We start from the raw sequence: 19,391 nt of genomic DNA on the forward strand, positions 1-19,391 counted from the left end.
GTAATTATATCACGTGACTTTTTCAAGACGAGTAGCACAAAAAGTAGGTCACCTATATGTATATAGCTTAAATATGTTATTCTGTATTTCAGGGCACAGACCAAAAATGTAACAAATCTCATCTCATTGTATTCTGTATAATGATAATAAAAGCTTCTTATTGTGCTTATTCTTATTTTGCATATATCTGTTCATTATATCATATTTACTTTTTTGTTTTTGCTTAAGTGGCACCGGCAAAGCAGATTGAGCACCCCTCCTCTAATCTTCTTTTTAAAAGACTAAATTACATGTACTGTTTTTCACTTTTCACCTGACACCTGAAAAAAGGGGCTCCTCTTACAGTATACCTGATATTCCCAATATTAAAATGAAAATCCACTGTAAAGACAAATTCACATTGTGCTGTTTGAACTCTTTTTGAACAGCAACTATACCATCTACAAACACAGACTAATATCTCCCCACTGTGGACATCAGAGTGCTAACGCTTCAATTGATGATGTCATCTGCTGACAGCTTTCAGGAACTGACTCTAAGGGCTCTTACAGTTTTTGTTTGACAAGTTGCATCAGTTTTATTTAAATAAAGAAAAGCTTAAAAAAGCTGCGAATCAGAAAGTGTCACATTCATCCCAGTAAAATCCCTGTCAAAGTGCCATGAGAGTTGTTCTGTTACACATTGTTACGAAGCTTGTCTCCAGATGTTAACCATTCTGCCAAAAGATTTTCCCTCATTTGGTATTTTGATGGTGGTATGTGCCAAGGTTTCCCTCAGGTATTAAAGCGGGTTGAACTATGGTGACAGTGAAGGCCAGAGCATTTTCAGTTCCTTAAGATCATTCAGTTACCCTTTGTGTCCTGTTTTGTTAGGTTTCTGCACTCTTTCATCACTTCTCAGCAGCAGAAGTACAAGATCAGTCATATACATTATACACATCTGTTATTTTTAAATGAAGCATAGAAAAATACAAGAAAAACCATTAAATACTGCACTGACATAAATACTAACTATAAAGTGTATTTAAACAATAATACAATTTTTAAAAAGGCACATAAGAATGCACGAGGGAATTAAATAGAGGGGAAAGTTCCTTCTTTATTTATTCAAACTAGCATTATTATTTATTATTATTAATAGTAGTAGTAGGAGGAGGAGGAGGAGGAGGAGGAGGAGTAGCAGTCAGTGTTTTCAGTCAGTTTATCTTTCTCTGCTTATTGCCTTCTTCCTGTGCTATAAAAGAAACCAAGCCAATTGGCTCAAATTTCAAAGAGCTATTATGCAACTGCATCTTATTCCAAATCACTGCACCTCAGAATCTAAAGGAAAATAATATATTGGTATTATCAGATGCATATGGTTAAATAGGCTACAAATATTGTTTTGTTTTTTTTTAATTGTAAATAAAGTACTTGAGAAATACAATAATTCCGGGAAAAAAACTTTCTCTATTATGGATTTTATTTTTAAAGTGAGCTAGGCTGCCATCTTCTGGCAACTTTATGAACTGTACCATCTCACTTATCTATTTTATTTATCTTTTTCTACTTCCACACCCCGCCCACTCACTGCCCAGTTCGAAACTACCTGTTGTAATCCCCCAAATAAAATAAAAAATAAGTTTAGTAATTAAAAAAAATAAATCAGGGTCGAGGTCAAACAGGCACCTCAACAGTTGCAGTGTTTTTTGTTTTTTTCTGGGTGTAATATGACACAGTGAATGGGGCTGGGCCTGATCCAGCTTCCACAGTCAGACAAGCCCAGCCCTTCAGGTCCCAAAACAGGTTGCATGACACATTCGGGTGGGGCTTTTATTATCTGGTATCTACTCCACACCTACTGACAATCCTCTTGCGCAAAGACGCACAACATACTATATAGTCGCACGGACTGCACCGCGCTCGCTCTCAGGCTCCTGCTCCTCTCTGTATCCGGCTCCACACACTCCGATCTGCCGTCATGTTCCGCTGTGGGATCGCATATCCTCGATGCAGGTGGATCGTGCCCCTGCTGCTGCTCTTCGCCATTATTTTTGACATTATCGCCATCGCCGCCACCTCCGGATGGGTCGAGGACGAGGGCGCCAAGTCTCACTACGCCAGTATGTGGGACCAGTGCCGAGGCAGGAATAACAACTGGGAATGCAAGTCGCTCATGGAGAACTGTAAGTATCAGTTTACAGACATTATATAGGTCCGCGTAAACAATAATGTCGATAAGATGGAGAGAATGTTTGCGTTAAAACAGCCAGAAACATGAGCAGATTCCGTTTTAGTGTCGCTGTGCTGAAAAATTCAACATTGTGACTTGAAGGATTCGACCTCTGACTACAACCGAAAACTCCAGGCTGAGGGGAGGAGGGCTGAGGCCTACAACCCTCCCAGACTGAACTTTGGTCCATCCATGAACCTTTCGCTTTTTTATCATGTCCGGGCATGGTTAAATACAGGAGCAAATACTGCATAAAACAGCGTCTTCTGCAAGTTAACTTTGAATTTCACGTGCTTCTTTTTAAGTTAATTTATTAATGTAGCACAGTGTCACATAAAGTGTTTAAATGACTTTTACAGGCCTAAAAGCATACAACAGCATAAAAAAGAGAGGTAGAGCATGTAAAAAGAGCATGGGTGTCATTGGTAAGTGCCATAACTAAATTAGAATTGAATGAATACATTTGTTGAGAAATGAGTTAAGACTGAACTTAGTATAAAAAAAGAAAAAAGAAGCACTCCGATGCCCCTCTCACCACTGAAAGGTGCAAATTGGTTTAGTCCAACCCAAAACTAGGATTTTTCCCTTAAAGTAGCCAGAGCCGAGTGAGTCTTCATGTCATGTCTTTCCCCAAGAAGCGCATGGGTCTCAAAAAAAAAGAAGAAATGAAAGAGAAATAAAGAAATGAGAGAGACATGGATCAAGAGAGGATGGGCAAGGGTCCCACAGAGACTGCTTATGCATAGGGCCCAGGATTTTGTTCTACGCCCCTTAAAAAGAGCCATAGGTGGAACAAAAAAAATGAGCAGAAACTTGTAACATAAGATACTAATTTTTTCATGTAATTTGGACTTTTAAAAATACTTTAAATTTAAAAGTCCTTCTATAGAAAAGATTGTAATAATTACAATATTCATAGCAGCTCTATAATCTCTGACAAAAACCCACCATTGCCAAGAAGTACAGCACACTGTCTCCTTTAATCTGATTTTAATATACACAGTGATTTGATTTGAGTTGCAGACCAGTGTCGAATCAGAAAGATTCAATAACTGGCTTTATAAAATCTTATGAAACTGTAACATTGCTGCCAAAATTGACCAACCATAAACATCTGTTTGGCCCACCAGATGAGTCTAGCGAAAAAAAAAAGTTGAATAAAAGAAAAGATAGTGTAAGCTTTTAGAGTTTTATTTATTGGGAGATAAAAAAATGCTCCTTAAATACATAGGATCCAGAATTATTAATTATTTTTTAAAGTCTAAGCACTGCGGACACTTTATGCAGGAAGTCAGTTTGGTGTGAGTGAGGTGAAACAAAAATGGAGAGGCAGAGACAGTAACACTCGGACAAAGGGCATTTAAATTAAGACTCAAGTCTTATTTTGCATCTGAAAAGTATAACATGATATATATTTGCTTTTTGCTCATAGCCCACCATTAAAATTTGGTTTTGGCCCTCTAAGAGAAGAAGGTTGGTAACACCTGCCAAACAGGTAGTCTTCTGTTGCTTTGTTTATGCTTTATTTTTCTACAGGCAAGAAACTACAGCTGACACCAGTACTACACTATTACAGTACTACTTTTAATACAAAAGCTACTTCTAAAATCACTTTCAATAATAAAACATCTTGATACGTCTGAGGATACTTGTAAAAGAGTCTTTATGGGATCAGAGTTGATCATTAAAATAACTTAATTCTTATAAAACTTATCACAGAAAATAGTCTGTGTGTGTTGTTTTGCTGGGGGTTTTCAATCCTCAAACACATAAAACTCTTCAGGCAGACTTTGAATATTTTAAATAGTTTGTGACCAGCACTCTGCCTGCCTGTCAAACCTGTTAACACAAACACGGCTAGACAAACTGTTAATGAGATTTCACTTCATTACAGAGATCCAACCAAAGACTCTCTGAAAATCATGTTGAACAAAACAGAGCATACTTCTGTTCTCTCCCTCGCTCTCCTCAGGTTGTATTTGTGTTATTCCACACCCACACTCACCAACAAAGACCGTTTTGTTGCTCTTATCAGGCTCTGTGGAAGTCGGCTAGTGACTCTAATGGCACATAGCTTCAAATAGTCAGGACAGCGTATACGACAGTAAACATACTTCTATCAGAGCTCAAATAACCTGATTTCCTGAGCATTTTGAGGTTGCTGTGCTAGAAACTCTGCATAATTTGAAGTCATTACTGCATAACCTGAATCATGGCTGACGTTAAGCGTTTGTTAACCTCTGAAAAGCAGTGGTACACACCTATCTATTATCTGATAGGGTGCAGGGCTGCAATGATAAGTTCATTAATTGACTAATTGCTGGAAACAAAATTAATTTGCAAATATGTTTCCTTAATGTTCAAGTCATTTCTCAAACTACAAAGATTTGATGTTTCCATTTTCTCAAATGTGAATTTGCTCCTTTTGTTGGTCTTAGATAGATAAGACATGTTTATACATGTCTTAGACATTATAATTAATGTAAATATGAAATAAACTTTTGGTAGCAACTGCAATTTTAGAATCAAGGGCTTTTTCAGTCCATCTGATACATTTTGCTGCAGTAAAAGGTGTTGGTTGAGTTTTCCATTGGAGACTTAATTTTCTGTTGAAAAAAAAACAATATATTGCAATAAATGTTATCACAATACTCAGCATATCGTAAAGCGTTTAAAATCGCAGTAATGTTGTATCGTGACTCAAGTATCGTGATAATACCATAGAGCCTCTGGTGATTCACACCCCTAGTAATGGGCATCTTTAGTAGTTTTTTAAATTAATTAAGTTCTCATTTCTGTACTTCATTATATGCATGTGCTCCTGTGTGTTTGTTAATATTTAGACAATGGATCGATGGGAACTTGCAAGGATAAATATTTAGTGAAATTTTCGGTTCCAGCCTCTTGGGTCAGTGACAGCTGCAGTAAAGTCAGTAAAAACTAAAACAAAATGTATTTTATTTAACTCTCATAATGTAAAAATACTTCCTCTGGTCTGGTTTGAAGTTTCAATTTTGGTCATTGTGTGAGTTGTCCACTGCTGCTGTTTTTGGCCGGCTCTCAGCAGGACTGAAGCAGTTAAACAAAAGGCGGTCGCAGCTGCCAGAAAACTTCTGGCTGGATCTCGGATGCATTCTTGCCCCGAGGTTCCTCTGAGCGTTCCTTGAGTCACAGCTCCGGTCTAAATGCTTGTGGGGTTATGTTGGAGAACTAAACAATGAGGAAACAAACATGACCAGTACAGTGTGTGCGCGGATGCAGGTCGTAGTGAATACTGGCATCGGACCAAAGGCTCTTTGTGTACATGTGAAAGCTGAAAGGAACTGCAGCTTTTCACAGAACTACAGGAATAAACATGTTTTGGCATGAGCGCTGGCAAAAAGTAGAAAATTACTGGTTTAATATGAGATGTTGCTCAGGGGGAGAGTGATATGACGTTATATGCTCATTAGGCATTAAGATACCAGGCAATCTCCACTCACTTCACATCACATGGTTGTAAACCGAAAGTTTTTCTAAATAAGTTGGTACCAAAAAAAAACAAAAAAAAAACACTTTCCTAAGTCTGTAATAAAACTTTGGTAGTGTGTTCCTGTTCTGCACAAAGAGCTGCTGGCTGGGCATTAAAATCTTTTCGGGCAAAGCACAGGGTGTCGGTTGATCCCTGCTGCCTGTGCGAAAGCCTTTTTCTAAAGAAGTTTGATGAATATTGTCCTTGACTGTAAGAGCAGGGCTGAAAAAAAAACTCCACAGTTTTAGAACAATCGCATTTGTCATGAGGCGGAGGCTTTATGCAGTGTTCATGGGAGAGTCAGCGTGTTTTTGCATTTGTAGAATTCATAGGAGGCTTTTAGTAAAGCTGCAGTTAAGAACGTGTTCCCGTGTGTTTGTTAGTTATAGAGTAAAAGTGAAGGAGCCTAATCTCCTCAGTTTTGATCAGAGGAGGAAAGCAGATGTTGAACAGCTGGGTGGCATTAAGTCTGAGTGATCGTGACAGACACACACACCCAGACATTTTCACCATGTATATTAAGGACAGAGCATGTCCCGGCTTAAAACAGAAACAAACACGTAGGCATGAGGATACATTTTACATTTACTGCAAATATTTTTTACATGAAGGCGATAAAGTGGAGCTCCATCAAATCTTTGTTTTGTCCACAAATGTTAACATTTTAACTTAAACATCAAACTTTGGCTCATCTGTAAAGTGTCTAGAAGTAGTCCAACCACTCATGTCCACATGCAGGTTAAAATCACTGCCTGTAGTTTCCTCCCCCATAGTTTGAACGTTGGTGAAGACACAGATGATGCAGAAGATGAATTATAACAGTGTCGCAAAACCACAGAAAGCTGGAATGCTGAGATAATTATGTTCAGTTTTTTTTTTTTTCATTTGGGGTGAATAGTAAAGTTTATGCTTTAAACAGAAATAATCTGACTGAATCTTCAGCAAGCGAGCGTTCATGCGTTGTGGGAAAGGCTGATTTAATTTACAAGATGTGTTGGTGGACAATCTGATCTTGAAGAGAGATAATTAAACAGGGTCCCCACGGTTATGAAATTCCTCAAAAAGTTCTGAAATGAGGAAAAACTATTTTCCAGTCCTGGAATTGACAGAATGTTTTGGAAAAGTTTTGACTATACATTGTTACAACTTTTGTTTAAAATATGCATATAACAATCCTAAAAAATTATCCAACATTATGCAAAATACTAATTTGAAGTCGAGTGCTGCACTGTGAGTATCACTGGCTAGTTGGCGATGGGAATGTCTTAACATGTCAGTAAAGTTAGCAAACACTCGCAGTTTGCTTACCTGCAAATGCTGGGAAAGTGCATGTTTAATAATCAATGGCTTCAGAATGACAACAGTGGCTAAATGTTTGCTTAACTTTCCACACAAGAAATTACACCCTACTTCAAATGGCTTGAAAGTATTTTAAACGACTTTTTAAAAGTCATCTGTAAAAATATGTGGAAACCCTGATTTAAACAAACAATAGTTGTTGCTGTTTTTTTTTTTTTTTCAGATTTCCGAGGGTTTTTGTGTCTCTTTGCTTGGGTCTACCCTGCTTTTGTTTGCTTGTTTTTTTGGTTTTTTTTTAGTATTTTATTATCGTCTACTTGCTTTGTGATTGATATCCTGACAGTGCTTAGTAGGTTTTACTTTCTGCGTCTCCATGGGGGAGAAAAATGAACCAGTTGAACTCGTCTGGTGCGTCTCAGTGTGTTTGCATGAGAGAAATACCTTGGGCTGCTGCAGGTTGGGCTTTACCTGAACACACACACACACACACACACACACACACATGCAGGTGTTAATAATTTAGGGTGTTGGCCGATCCAGTAACATTGCATTGGGTGTAACTGCATGTTGAAATTGCACTCAGTGGGCTTGGCTGTAGTCTTAGAAATGACAGTATTATCTGCATTATTGTTTGTTTGTTTCTTTGTTTGATTAATCACCAGTTTGTGTGATGAAATTTAAACCTAATGCATAAACAGGTTGTTATTTTGATCCTAGACTGCTTCTAAAACTTGACCAGAACACAAAATGTTTTTACAGGCATGTTTGCTAACAGATTATTATACATTATTCTAAAAGCTTCTCTTTATACTTCCCCACTGAAGCACATTTTATTTTACATTTTTTTGTCTCGTGATGATTTGTACAAAGACGCCCCAAGATCTCCAACCACGCACGATGGGAGTTGCCTGTGTCAGTACGAGTTCCTTGTAATTATAGACACCATGCCTGCAGAGCGTCACAGTAACGAAGAGAGGGAAAGTGTTGTTAAGGGTGTGGCGTTTGTGTGTTAAGCAAGTCGACAGCTCGCCTCCCTCTCTCGCCATATCAGCTTGAACCTCACTTAGCCTGTGGAATGTGCTGTCATGAGTTCATAAGAGGGGAGTTCATCAGAGCTGCAACAGTGACTGCAGATCACGTCCAAACATTGCTCAATAGATGAGTCATTTATTTCCAGAAAACAAAGCACAAACAGTGCACATAAATTTACTGACAACCCATGTACTCATCAGAAATTATGACATTTTGACAAATTTTATTGAGTGTAACAAGCATTAATTTCAGTGCATCTAAGCAAGAGTGCAGTTTTAGTTTCAGAGGGGGAAAAATGGTAATATCAGTTCAGCAAAAAGAAAGGCAAGTTTATTTATATATCACTTTTTTGGCGACAGTGCAATTCAAAGTGCTCTAAATATAACATCAAAAGCATCAAATAGCAAAAGAAACACATTGTAAAAAGACACTTCCTAATCCAATCCAACCCAGATATATTTATGAAGAACATTTAAAAACAACAGCAGTTGATCAAAGTGCTTTACAATAAAAGAAAATAACAAAAGCAATAAAAAAACAACATAGATGACAGAAAATAAATCAATTAACAAATAAACCAAAGAAAGAATAAAATAAGAAAAAAAATAAATTGAATTTAAAAACAACAATAGTAACAATTGTAATCAGTAAAACAGTAGAAACACAAAGACAGGAATAAAAGTTGTATTGCAGGGTATGGAATTAAGAAGCATTCGATTCAATAAAAGACAGCATAAAGAAATAATGAAATGCTATGTAAACATCCATATTAGCAATGCACAAACCCTAAATTCATCTTTAGTTTCTTTTATAGATAATTTACTTTCTGAAAAATAATGTTTCATTTAAATCTTCACCATAAAGAACACTTTTCTTCAATGTCTTGTTAGATGCTCAATTCTGGTGTCTTTTTTAAGAAGAGTATTAAGTAAATAAAAAGGCACAGTCTGCAAACGCTCATGGTACAGCTTGCTGCTGCTGTTAAAACTCGTGTCTTTTTGAGCGCACAGTCGTAACTGAAGGAGACTCAGATGAACATATGAACATTTTATCACAGAAAAAAATAGGAAACCATAAAAAACTGTGTGTCTCTGTATTTGAGTATGCATATCACTAATCTGTGTGTTTGTCTGTGTTGAATCTCCAGCTTGGGCCCAGGCAGTCGCTGCTCTCATGATCATTGGCCTCATCATCCTCATCATCGCCTTCATCGTCTCCTGTGTGGCTCTGTGCTGCTCCCTCAACCTCACTCTCCTGCCTGTCATAGGAATAATGCTGATCGTTGTCGGTAAGATACACACACTCACACATGCATGAACATGCGAAGAAACGCCCACTTTCAGTGTGCATGACTGCTACCCAAACCTGGAAAGTCAGTCGAAGTGTTTGAAACAGACTCAAGTTGGTAGTAACAGAAAATAACAAAAAATCACCCTTTTATTTTACCCAGTTCAATGAAATTCGCCTTTTCAACACAAAGATCAGTACTTAAAAAAGATGAAGTGTAGGTGATAATAAAGACGCCTCAGGTCTTACCGCTACAGTGAATGATATTCCACTCTCAGGAAACATTTTAATGCTTGCATGTGTAAGAGTTTAACTGTTTAAATACAATGTCAGAGAACAGCCTCAGAGCAGTGGTTGTATGAAGGGGCAGTGTAAGTAAATCAAGCCCAAATCTTTTTAACTTTAGAGGTATTAAGATAAGGTTTTTAACATATCTAAATCTTCAGACTTTAGCCCTCACTGAGGACAGGTTTTATTGGCATAGGTGTAGATTTTTGGGGGGCATGTCTCGCTCCATATTTATAATATGTGCATTTGTCTCCTCAAATAAAAACATGAATTAGAAGAGTTTTAATTTGACAAACATAAAGATTTAATTAATTAATTAATTAATTTAAACCATAAATTGATGCAGAAAGAGCACAAAGTGGAGCAGAGAGATTTAATAGAGTGCAGGAATTTAAATTTTTGATGCTCAAAATTTTTTGGTGGTGCCCCCCCCCAGTTTCATATGTGACACCCTTGTTCATTGGGACGACTCTTAAATGAAGAAATAGTCCCTTAACTTCACAGTGAGTGGTAAATGTTTTTAAAAAAGACATTCGGTACAGTTCTTATACTTGGTTTTAATACCAAAATAATACCTTACTTTGAAGAATAAACATGTTTTTCTAAAGAGGTCTTTTTTTTTCATTGAACAGAAGAAAGTTCACAAATGTCAGATGTTGTCTAAACACAAGCAGCCAAACAGGAAGTTTGCCTAAATAAAATGGTTGCTGTAATTATGATCTGAATCAGGCAATGTCAGATTAAAGAATAAATAAACAAGCCCATTTATCTGAAACTGTCTTTAATTAAAAGTTTGTATACTTGTCTTATTTTTTTATTGTACCAAGAAGAAAAGAGGGTTTATACCTCATCCTACAGTGTCAATTGAGAAGTTCTTAACAGTTGAAATTTTGGGATTTTTCTGAACCTCGCCATAAAAATTCAAATTGATTTTACAACAGCAGGAGGCAGGTAGTTTTGTGCCACATCTAATGCTGATCATGATCCAGCTGAAACAAATACAAATTCTCATTAAATTTGAGAGAGAGACAAAGGTTAACAGAATGAGTCAAAACAGAGGAGTGAAAGACAAAGCCAGATTTTCTTTAGTAGTGATACATTTTAAGTGGGAGTCTTAACGAGATGAGAACATTTGTTACTGGAGGAGGGAAGGGTGAGGTTTTGGTGTAATTGTGGCAACAGCTGGTTTAGTCTGTTTGTGACTCACCCCCACAGAGAGCCCAAGAACATTGGAAACAAACAAATTATATAAAGCTTTGCCCTTACAGATGACATAACATTAAATGACTCCAGTATCAGTCAGAGTCTTGGTGAAAAACAGCGATACAAAGATTAGAAAAGGATGTTTAGATTATAACTGTAGTTTATTCTCAGCAGCACAACAATTATTGGATCATACCAATCATTCAAGATCACCTTTGATTTCCTCCTAAAGGGATAATTCACCCAAAATACACCCCGATGCCGATGGAAAGTCAGGTAAAGTTTTATAGAACACAAAAAACTGCCAGAGCTTTATGGGGAAAAGGTGTTTCACTCATCTCCCAAACAGTTGAAGCAAATGGTGACCAGGAATAAAACTTTACAAAGAATAACATACTAAAACCAAAAAATGGCGTCATGTCTCCTAGTGTGGGAGTTGCATTCACGTATGCACACTTGCACATGACCAATGAGTGTCTCTCGAGATATCTGCATGCCGGTGTTTACATGCTACCTGAAGCCTCCCCACAGAGAGAGAGAGACTTCTGGAGAAAGCAGCAATCCAAATCCAGAAGTGGGATTTAAAATTACTGAATATTTTTTAAATTGGTCCAGTAATAAACGAGGGGGCTGCCTAACCAATTTAAAAAATTGCACATTTGAAAATAATTATTTTAAAAAGAAAAAGGAAAATGACAATAATACCTATCAAAAACCAAAGAAATCAGGCCAAAACAAAATAATACAAAAAACACCAACTTAAGGGGCATTTAGAGGCACTAACGTAAGTGTATAAACTCCCAAATGGATCAGAAATGTTCAGAGTTGAGACAGGAATCTTTTGCTGTTCTTCATACCATACTGACATGAACTGAGAGCAACGGCTGCCTTGGCGGCAGAATCAAAATGCACTCAACCATTTTGTTGTGTGATGGAAAAAAGTGAGCGGTTATGTAGAGTATTTGGGCTAAAACAAAGTTGATGTGGACTCAGAAATCGAGTTTCTGATTGAATCAAGCGTCTGTGATTAATAGAACAGTTTGTGTCACACCTGACTCACTGTCTGCCCTGCCTTTGCTTGAGGGCGTGAAGGTTTACTGTCACTAAAAAATACATCACAGGACAAACCAGTGTCACACCTTTCTTGAGAATATCTCTCTGAACTTTTAAGAGGCAGCCATCAGTTCCAGTACCAGCGTTTCAATGAAAGATCTGCTCGTTACCTGCTAAAACTGACTCATCTGATGTCAATATGTTGATGTAACTCTTACACACTCATGCGGAGGTATTTTCCACACCCTGCTGTTAGTATCACTTTAAATAGCTGGATATAAGGTCATCTCTCTCTCTCTCTCTCTGTGTCTGCAGTGATTCTCCAGTTCATTGCTCTGATCATCTACCCCGTCAAATTCAACGAGCTGATCTTCGAGGGCAAGTACAACTACACCTGGGCCTACGGCTTCGGCTGGGGCGCCACCATCCTCTGCATCGGCTGCGCCATCCTTTTCTGCTGCCTGCCACGCTACGAGGATGAGCTGACCGGCCTGGCCAAGACCAAATACATCTACTCCTCTGCTTAAAGACTAAACCTGCACACACACACACACACACACACACACACACACACACACACACGCGCGATTACAGACATTTCCACTTTCCACTCTGAGCTCGATCTGTGCCGGCCATTGAACATTTTTACATGGTTCCATTTCACCAAAGACCCACGATGGCTCAGTTCAGTCAGATTTGGTTCAGTAGTGGGAAAAAAAACCTCCTCCGTTAACCACCCAGGAGCAAAGTCAGAAGCAAGGGGTTATTGCTACAGGAAGTGGACTGTGATTGGATGTCGCATCTGCTTTAATGTACAGACCTCTATTTTAGATTAAGTCAGCTTCATAAAAAAGCGTTGTTTTTCACATTCTGCATTTGAGTGAAACATATTCCTCGTTTTATCTGTACTTTTTACCAGTAACTCTCAATGCAACATCACCCAAGTGCACTTAACCGAAGGGACGTAATTATGTGTAAAGCATAGCTTTAGCCTGGTTTATTTTAGATCTCCTTAAACCTTGGAAAAAGAGCAATTTGAACTAAATTTGCACAGGATGCAAAAGGAATCGTTGATCATCATTTGGTTTTGTCCCATGTGTTATAATTATTTTATCTGACTTCCTCAGTGTGTATTTTATTCTGTATGTGGTTGTGCGTAAGGTAAGAAAGAAGCAAAGGCATGGAAGATGAATGTAATCAATACATGTGGAAATGTAGTCTAAGAGTTGTGTATGAACCATGTTTATGCATTTTTTGGGTCATTCTTATCTGCTGTTTGTCACCAGAGTTTTGTATTCTTATTTAGTTATTACCAAAGGGGTAAGACGGTGGGAGTTTGCTGTGCTGTCATTGTATCTGAACACTACACTCAAAGAAATTATGTTGTCTTTTGTCAGATTTATATACCTCAATTTCGAGGGGTTAGAAACAAAGGGGTGTATGTGACCTTTTTGGCAAATATGAGTTATATATACGCTATATATCAAATTAATGCTCTTGATGAGCTCTTTCCGTGCTGCCAAAAGATTATTTGTAAGTTCTAAACCAATCAAGAATGATTATTATTAATAAAAATAAAAGACTTAAAACTGAACACAATCAACCATTTGGAGTAAAAAAGTGTGTAAATTAAAGATTAAAATTAATGAATAAAACCAGGACAAAGTATGTTGATTTTTTGTTTTGGCTATCTTGCAAAGTCCGTCACTTTCGCTCGTCTGGTTCTCACCCCTAAATTTTCCATCCAGCTGAGTCAAGTGATCCTAACATATACCAAAAATTACCATTTATATGATTAAATCAAGTAAAACTGAGATGAACACACTATGATAGTTTATGTAACCATAGCTCATAAAGTTAACCTTATTCACTTTAATAAAGTTTATGTAATTACTGGTAAATTCCATGTATTTCAACTATCTTAATTCACATGCTTGAATCTATATATTTGAAATACACAGAATTTATTAACAATAATCACATAAACTTTTTTAAAGTAAATTAGGTCAATTCTGTGAACTGTGGTTCCATAAATCCTCATATAATTTATCTCAGTTTAATTTAATTTAATTTTATAAATGGTACTTTTTAGGTTTGTTAGAACTGCTTGACTCAACTGAATGGCAATTTTATATGTAATTGAAATATGTAAACCTGACAAATTAGACCAAATAATTACTTTGAGTGTATCACACTTGTTGAATAGACTGCTTGTGATGGTTTATTGACTTAGCTGCTTTTCTGTCACTCTGAACTGGAAGCAAATTTAAGTGAGTTTCCATTTAGCTTGATAATTAATTCATTACATTCTGCTTCGAGTGCTTTCTTTTCCATTTTGGTCCATTTTTTTTATTGATAATATTCCCTTCCAGAGAACAGTTATTTTAATCATTCTTTGTGGAAATTGTTCCCTAATTTTTTTAAACTCATGTGAGCTGCCTTGTTTAATAATGACCTCATGTCATTTTGGTTTAAAGGGAACAACTCAGAAACTGGTTGTGTGTTTTTCACGTTTTGTTGCCTCAAATACATGAATCTAGAGATCGAGACAGTATATGTAGAGAGAAGAGATTCCTTGAAAGATAAGAGTCACAGACGGATGACCAATCATGTATTTTCTGAACGCCTTCGTAAGTTTTGATAATGACCATCTGCTGGTTTGATGAAGTACTGAGACCGAAGTGTACAATCTTCTGACATACTGTGTGTAAAACTTGTGCCTTAGCTTCTTCAGTGTTGTGTAGTTGAATGTCCAATCAAACTGGTCAGCCTGGTTTTATTGACTCACAATTAATCCCAGTCCACAGTCGCAGTTCTGTTCATGCCAAATTCGTGCCCAAACAAGACATGAAAGTGTTCTGAGGAAAGATCATGTGGCTGTTAAATGAAAGGAGAGACATGATTAATCTTTGATCAAATCCACAACTCATGATTTTATCATCCTATTTGGAGTCTTTCAAGTTGTTTATGCAGCAAAATTCTGCGCAAACAACTTTGTAATTTGGTAGAGACTGAGAATGAGGACAGATTCAGGCAGATTTAGGTTTGAAGAAACTTCCTGCATGTCTCGATGGTGAGGTAGAAAACGTGCTTTTACTTATGCGCATGAATCTCTCTTAACGCCAGCATTTTTGGACATTATAAGTCACTACATGAGTATATAATGTATTATATAGAGAATGTCTTCTTAACATTCACTTCTGGAAACCACCCAGCTGTAATTCTGCTGTAGTATGAATTGGTTATTTTTGGTAGTCTGTGTATTTTTATGCAATAAAAAGTTTTATTGAAGCGATTACATTTCCTGGCTTTTTTTTTCTTTTTTTGTAATACAGTGACCACGTTTATGTTTGAAAGGATAAGGGGATGACAGAGAAGGGTGTCTGCAAGTCCTCAAAAAGTGTCTTAATTTTGGGGTATTAATATTTGGCCTTAAAAATATTTCAGTGGTCTGAACGTTTTTTTCGCTGTGGGCACCCATACCTACTTTAATTACTAACATTGCAGTATCTTACATTCCTGTTTATAGTTTAGTCCACACAATCCATCAAGTCAAACCAGATATCCATGTGCTCCTGTCCCAGATAGTCAGGTGGTTAAGACTCTTTGTTTTATACTCAGCTGGTCTGGGTTTGGGAATAACTTTTTATCAAAATCCAGCATAAAATGTACTGACATTATTTGTTGTTCACTTCAGATTGCCATTTTTTGCCCCAGTGGCATGTCCAGACTTTTTTATTGGGGTGTAGCATGAAGAACGAGGGCTGCTACGGGCTCATGTGTCAGCATATGGCAACTTCTATGGATACCGACCTGCTCCCTATGTAGATATAAATGGCTCATTCTGAGGTAACTAAAATGTGATGATTCTTATTTTCAGGTGATTATGTGCTGAAGAAAACATACATATATTATATACCATTTCTGCCAATATAACCCCCTAAATCTCCCACAATGGATCTGAACCACTGAACCTAATACTGCCTTTCTACTTGCACTCGCGAAAATGACAATAACCTCAGTCACTCTAACAACCACTTTCCTGTATAAAACCTACCTCTGCGCATGCCTTACATTTACATCTACCTGCAATTCTGCAATAAAGATGATTTGTCCAAATCAGTATTAATTCTGGTAAAATGTCTTGAAAAAGTCTTAAAAAGCATTAAATTTAAGTGTTAAGATACCTGTAGACACCCTGGAGAGAAACAGGAAGCTTAAAGGAAAAGAAGGGGTTAAAAGAAGTAGGAGAAAAGGATATAGTGCAATTAAATTTGTTAAATGTTCCATCATCCTGTCTCCACATTGCAGTGTGAGCAATGATGATCTGATTTCTCAAGAGTCAACTGTAAATAAATACCACACAAACAGCAGGAGTTTAGTTTTAAAACTGATCCAAATCTTCATGCAAGTTTGAGTTGCTTTTTTACAATGTCGGTGAGGTCAGGCAGACAATTCAGGTGCAGCCTGCATGCAAATGAAGTTCTAACTCAGTGTTTGTACTCAGAGTCATAGGGGGCTGGTACACAGATACACACACACAGAGATACACACACACACACATACAGGCACGCAGATGAAAATAGTTGATAATCAACACGCAGATCCACAGTTTGATGTGAGTCATGAAATATGACATGCACACTCACACACCCAGAGAGCCACACCCTGGGACAGGCCTGTGTGAGAATTAGACTTTGCTCAGCAAGTCTTGACAGCTCTGGTTTCTCTGTGAAAGAGGGTGGAGAGAAACAACAGAGCTCGAGAGAGAGGTGGGGGAACGGGAGAGAGCGAGAATGACATGAGGGTGAGAAATCCAGTGTGAAGGAGAGGACAGACAGTAATAGTGGAAAAGTAAATGAGGGAGGAACTGGTGTCGCATTAAAGGAGGGAAATAAAACAAGCAAGAACAAGAATGACGCCAAAGTGAACAATGTGGTTTTTTCCCTTGTCCTGTCATGTCTTATTTTACTTAATGGCAGAAAGGTGACGATTTGTTGTTCTCTACAGATTGGTTCCTGTTTGAATGCTTTGCTGTGAATGACATCGGCAGAAAGTAAGTAAACATGGGTAAACAAAACTGACTTCAGGCATGTAGCACCACTAACATCTACAGTGTATAATATATATCCCTCTACAAAAGACTTGGTGAGCCATAAGAAAATATCCACAAAGCAAACAAAGTCCAGCATCATATGAGGAAATATTTCCCAAAACCAAATCAAACATGGGTGTTTTGTATTATATTTCAGCAGTGATAATGCACACATAATATTTATCTCAGGAGGTTTTCTTTCTCTGTTTTTTATTGATTTTACACTAGTATTAGGACATTGAGTAAGGGCACATCTAAAATGTCAAAGCAAACTGGTCTCTGATTGACATATAAGGTATACTCAAGAGGTTTTTAACACGCTGTGTAGAGGTAATTATGAAATTGAGGATATTGTGAGTTGTGATGATAAATACAGTACAAAATGTTTTAGTCATTGATGTGAGTATGAAAAATAAGGATTTTTCTTTTTTTTTTGCTGAGAAAGGTCTGTTAAGACCATCAATTCTCATTTTTAAAACAAGGTTGTTTCTGCATTAGGATTCTCCAGCCTTCAGAATTGAACAGAAAAAATAGTAAATAATGAAGTATCCTAATAAAAAATGGTAAATGAGTGTGTTTAGAGAAGAAATCCATCATTACAATATTTTTGGTGTGTGTGCTTGCAGCTTAATGTCTCAACAGGTAAAGAAGTATTTGTTGTATAGTTGCATTTAATTACATTTTACCTTCATGCGCTCTCATTGTGAAGATGGGACAAATCAATGAAAGTCTGGTGTTTGACTTCCATGTGTCTGTGTTTCTACATGAATGCCACTAGATGTCAGGCTTGATCAGCAAATGAGCTTCTACAACTTCTGCACTTGTTCAACCCACTCACACTGCTTTTCTTCCTCCAGGTCAACTTGAACTCTTGGAGGTGGCTGTCGAGAAATGGCCCCTAAATAAAGAGATATTCAGCAAATAAAACCATGTGAGGTTAATGTCAACTCACCCCTACACATAATTAAGTCAAATGATTTTCAGTGGGGGTTGGTTTCGATCCACCTCCGAGGTGCTTTCCACTGTGAAGAAGAGCCAGAAGAACATTGAGATGTTCTCCTTAGGGTTCTCCCCGCTGTTCTGCCACCTCATACCAGGATGGGGCCCCGATGCTTTTGGGGCTCTGAGGGAACGATCTGGGTTCAGAAGTCACTCTGAGGGACTGGCCACATTGTCAGAACACAAGAGACGGATGACTCTGGAGGACATCTACAGGTACGTATCCTAAAGCCTATAGATTAATGTAAAGTACCTGTATTACTAGTCGACAACCATGTATCAGATTATTATAAAAACCAACTTCCAGTTGTGTGCTATACCTTAAAAAAGTCAAGGGGGACTGTGCTGTGTTGGTATTCACCAACATAATTAAATCAGATATATGTAAGGTAGACTTAAAGCAATTTATCAAAAGCTCAGACATATTTTAGGTTATTTTGCATTGATTTTAAACATAGTGAGGAAAGAAACTGCAAAGACTTTGGGAAGATAGATGAAGTCACATGAAAAAAGGTCCTACCTATGCTTGATTTAAACGGAATTTACACTGAGTCACAAGATCAGAGCAACTTTTTAAAATATATGCTGTACAAAGAAGTTCAGAAGTGCCAGACATGTCACATGTCTTTTTTTGTTTTTGTTGTTGCAAAGGTTACCATCGTTCAAAGAGTCAGTGACTCAGACTCCTCTTTTAGTGTATTTCTGAACATCATGTAACATATGCTTCCTTTTTTAAAGACTGAAAAGTCCAATTTCATCAATATAACTGAGGAAGAGCCTCTATAATAGATGTTTTATTAGCAAGCAAACAGAAGTCATAACAGTCTTCATATTATAAAAAGTATCTCCAGCCATTAGACAGTTATGAAAATTTTGTTTTATATAAGTGGCACTTCAGTGCACACGAGCTGCAACACCACACTTTGAAAATACTTTCTAAGTCCTGCATTGAAAATGTTAGGTATTTAAGTACCTAAGCATGGGGGGGGCGGAGGGGGGACTTAGTCCCTCCAACCAGATGACCACAGGCAAATGCATGCCCTTCTCTCTCTCTTTCTCTCTCTGCTTATCAGACCACAAAATCTGAAATAAGAATTAGTTAGATAGCCACCCTAAAGTCCCTCCACTTCACTGCCTGTCGCTGAGGACCGCTTCTCCAGGAGGAAACCGGGCAGCAGCTTAATAAAGATGTCTAATGTTCTCTCAGATCAATTGTATTACAACATTTTCAATGTTTGTCATTGGAATTTTGCCCAATTATGCCAAAACAAAGCTGCCTACCCCAGCTTTAATGTGTAAGTGGGATTTTATTGATCTAGCGAACTTTAACTATTATATACCTCTGTGTATAGTTTTGTATTTCATTTTTTGACAATGCATCATATTTCATATGTTTAAAATATGTTTTCGGTG

The 19,391-nt window shown here is 37.4% G+C and overlaps 1 protein-coding gene across 1 annotated transcript; it reads left to right on the forward strand.

Moving 5' to 3' along the window:
- The first annotated feature begins 1,819 nt into the window (after window positions 1-1,819).
- Window positions 1,820-15,179, forward strand: LOC121954334 (p53 apoptosis effector related to pmp22). Its single transcript, XM_042501772.1, has 3 exons — window positions 1,820-2,164; window positions 9,201-9,341; window positions 12,200-15,179. The coding sequence occupies exons 1-3, from the start codon at window positions 1,960-1,962 to the stop codon at window positions 12,409-12,411; spliced, it is 558 nt and encodes a 185-aa protein (XP_042357706.1). The 5' UTR covers window positions 1,820-1,959; the 3' UTR covers window positions 12,412-15,179.
- The last annotated feature ends 4,212 nt before the right edge of the window (window positions 15,180-19,391 follow it).

Source organism: Plectropomus leopardus, chromosome 15, assembly GCF_008729295.1.
Source record: "Plectropomus leopardus isolate mb chromosome 15, YSFRI_Pleo_2.0, whole genome shotgun sequence".
Taxonomy (NCBI): domain Eukaryota; kingdom Metazoa; phylum Chordata; class Actinopteri; order Perciformes; family Serranidae; genus Plectropomus; species Plectropomus leopardus.

Bases quoted from the DNA above. Each gene is read 5' to 3' on its own strand.
- LOC121954334 (XM_042501772.1), top strand. From the start codon at position 1,960: ATGTTCCGCTGTGGGATCGCATATCCTCGATGCAGGTGGATCGTGCCC. The intron at 2,165-9,200 runs GTAAGTATCAGT...TTGAATCTCCAG, and splicing joins CAAGTCGCTCATGGAGAACT to CTTGGGCCCAGGCAGTCGCT. The intron at 9,342-12,199 runs GTAAGATACACA...CTGTGTCTGCAG, and splicing joins AATAATGCTGATCGTTGTCG to TGATTCTCCAGTTCATTGCT.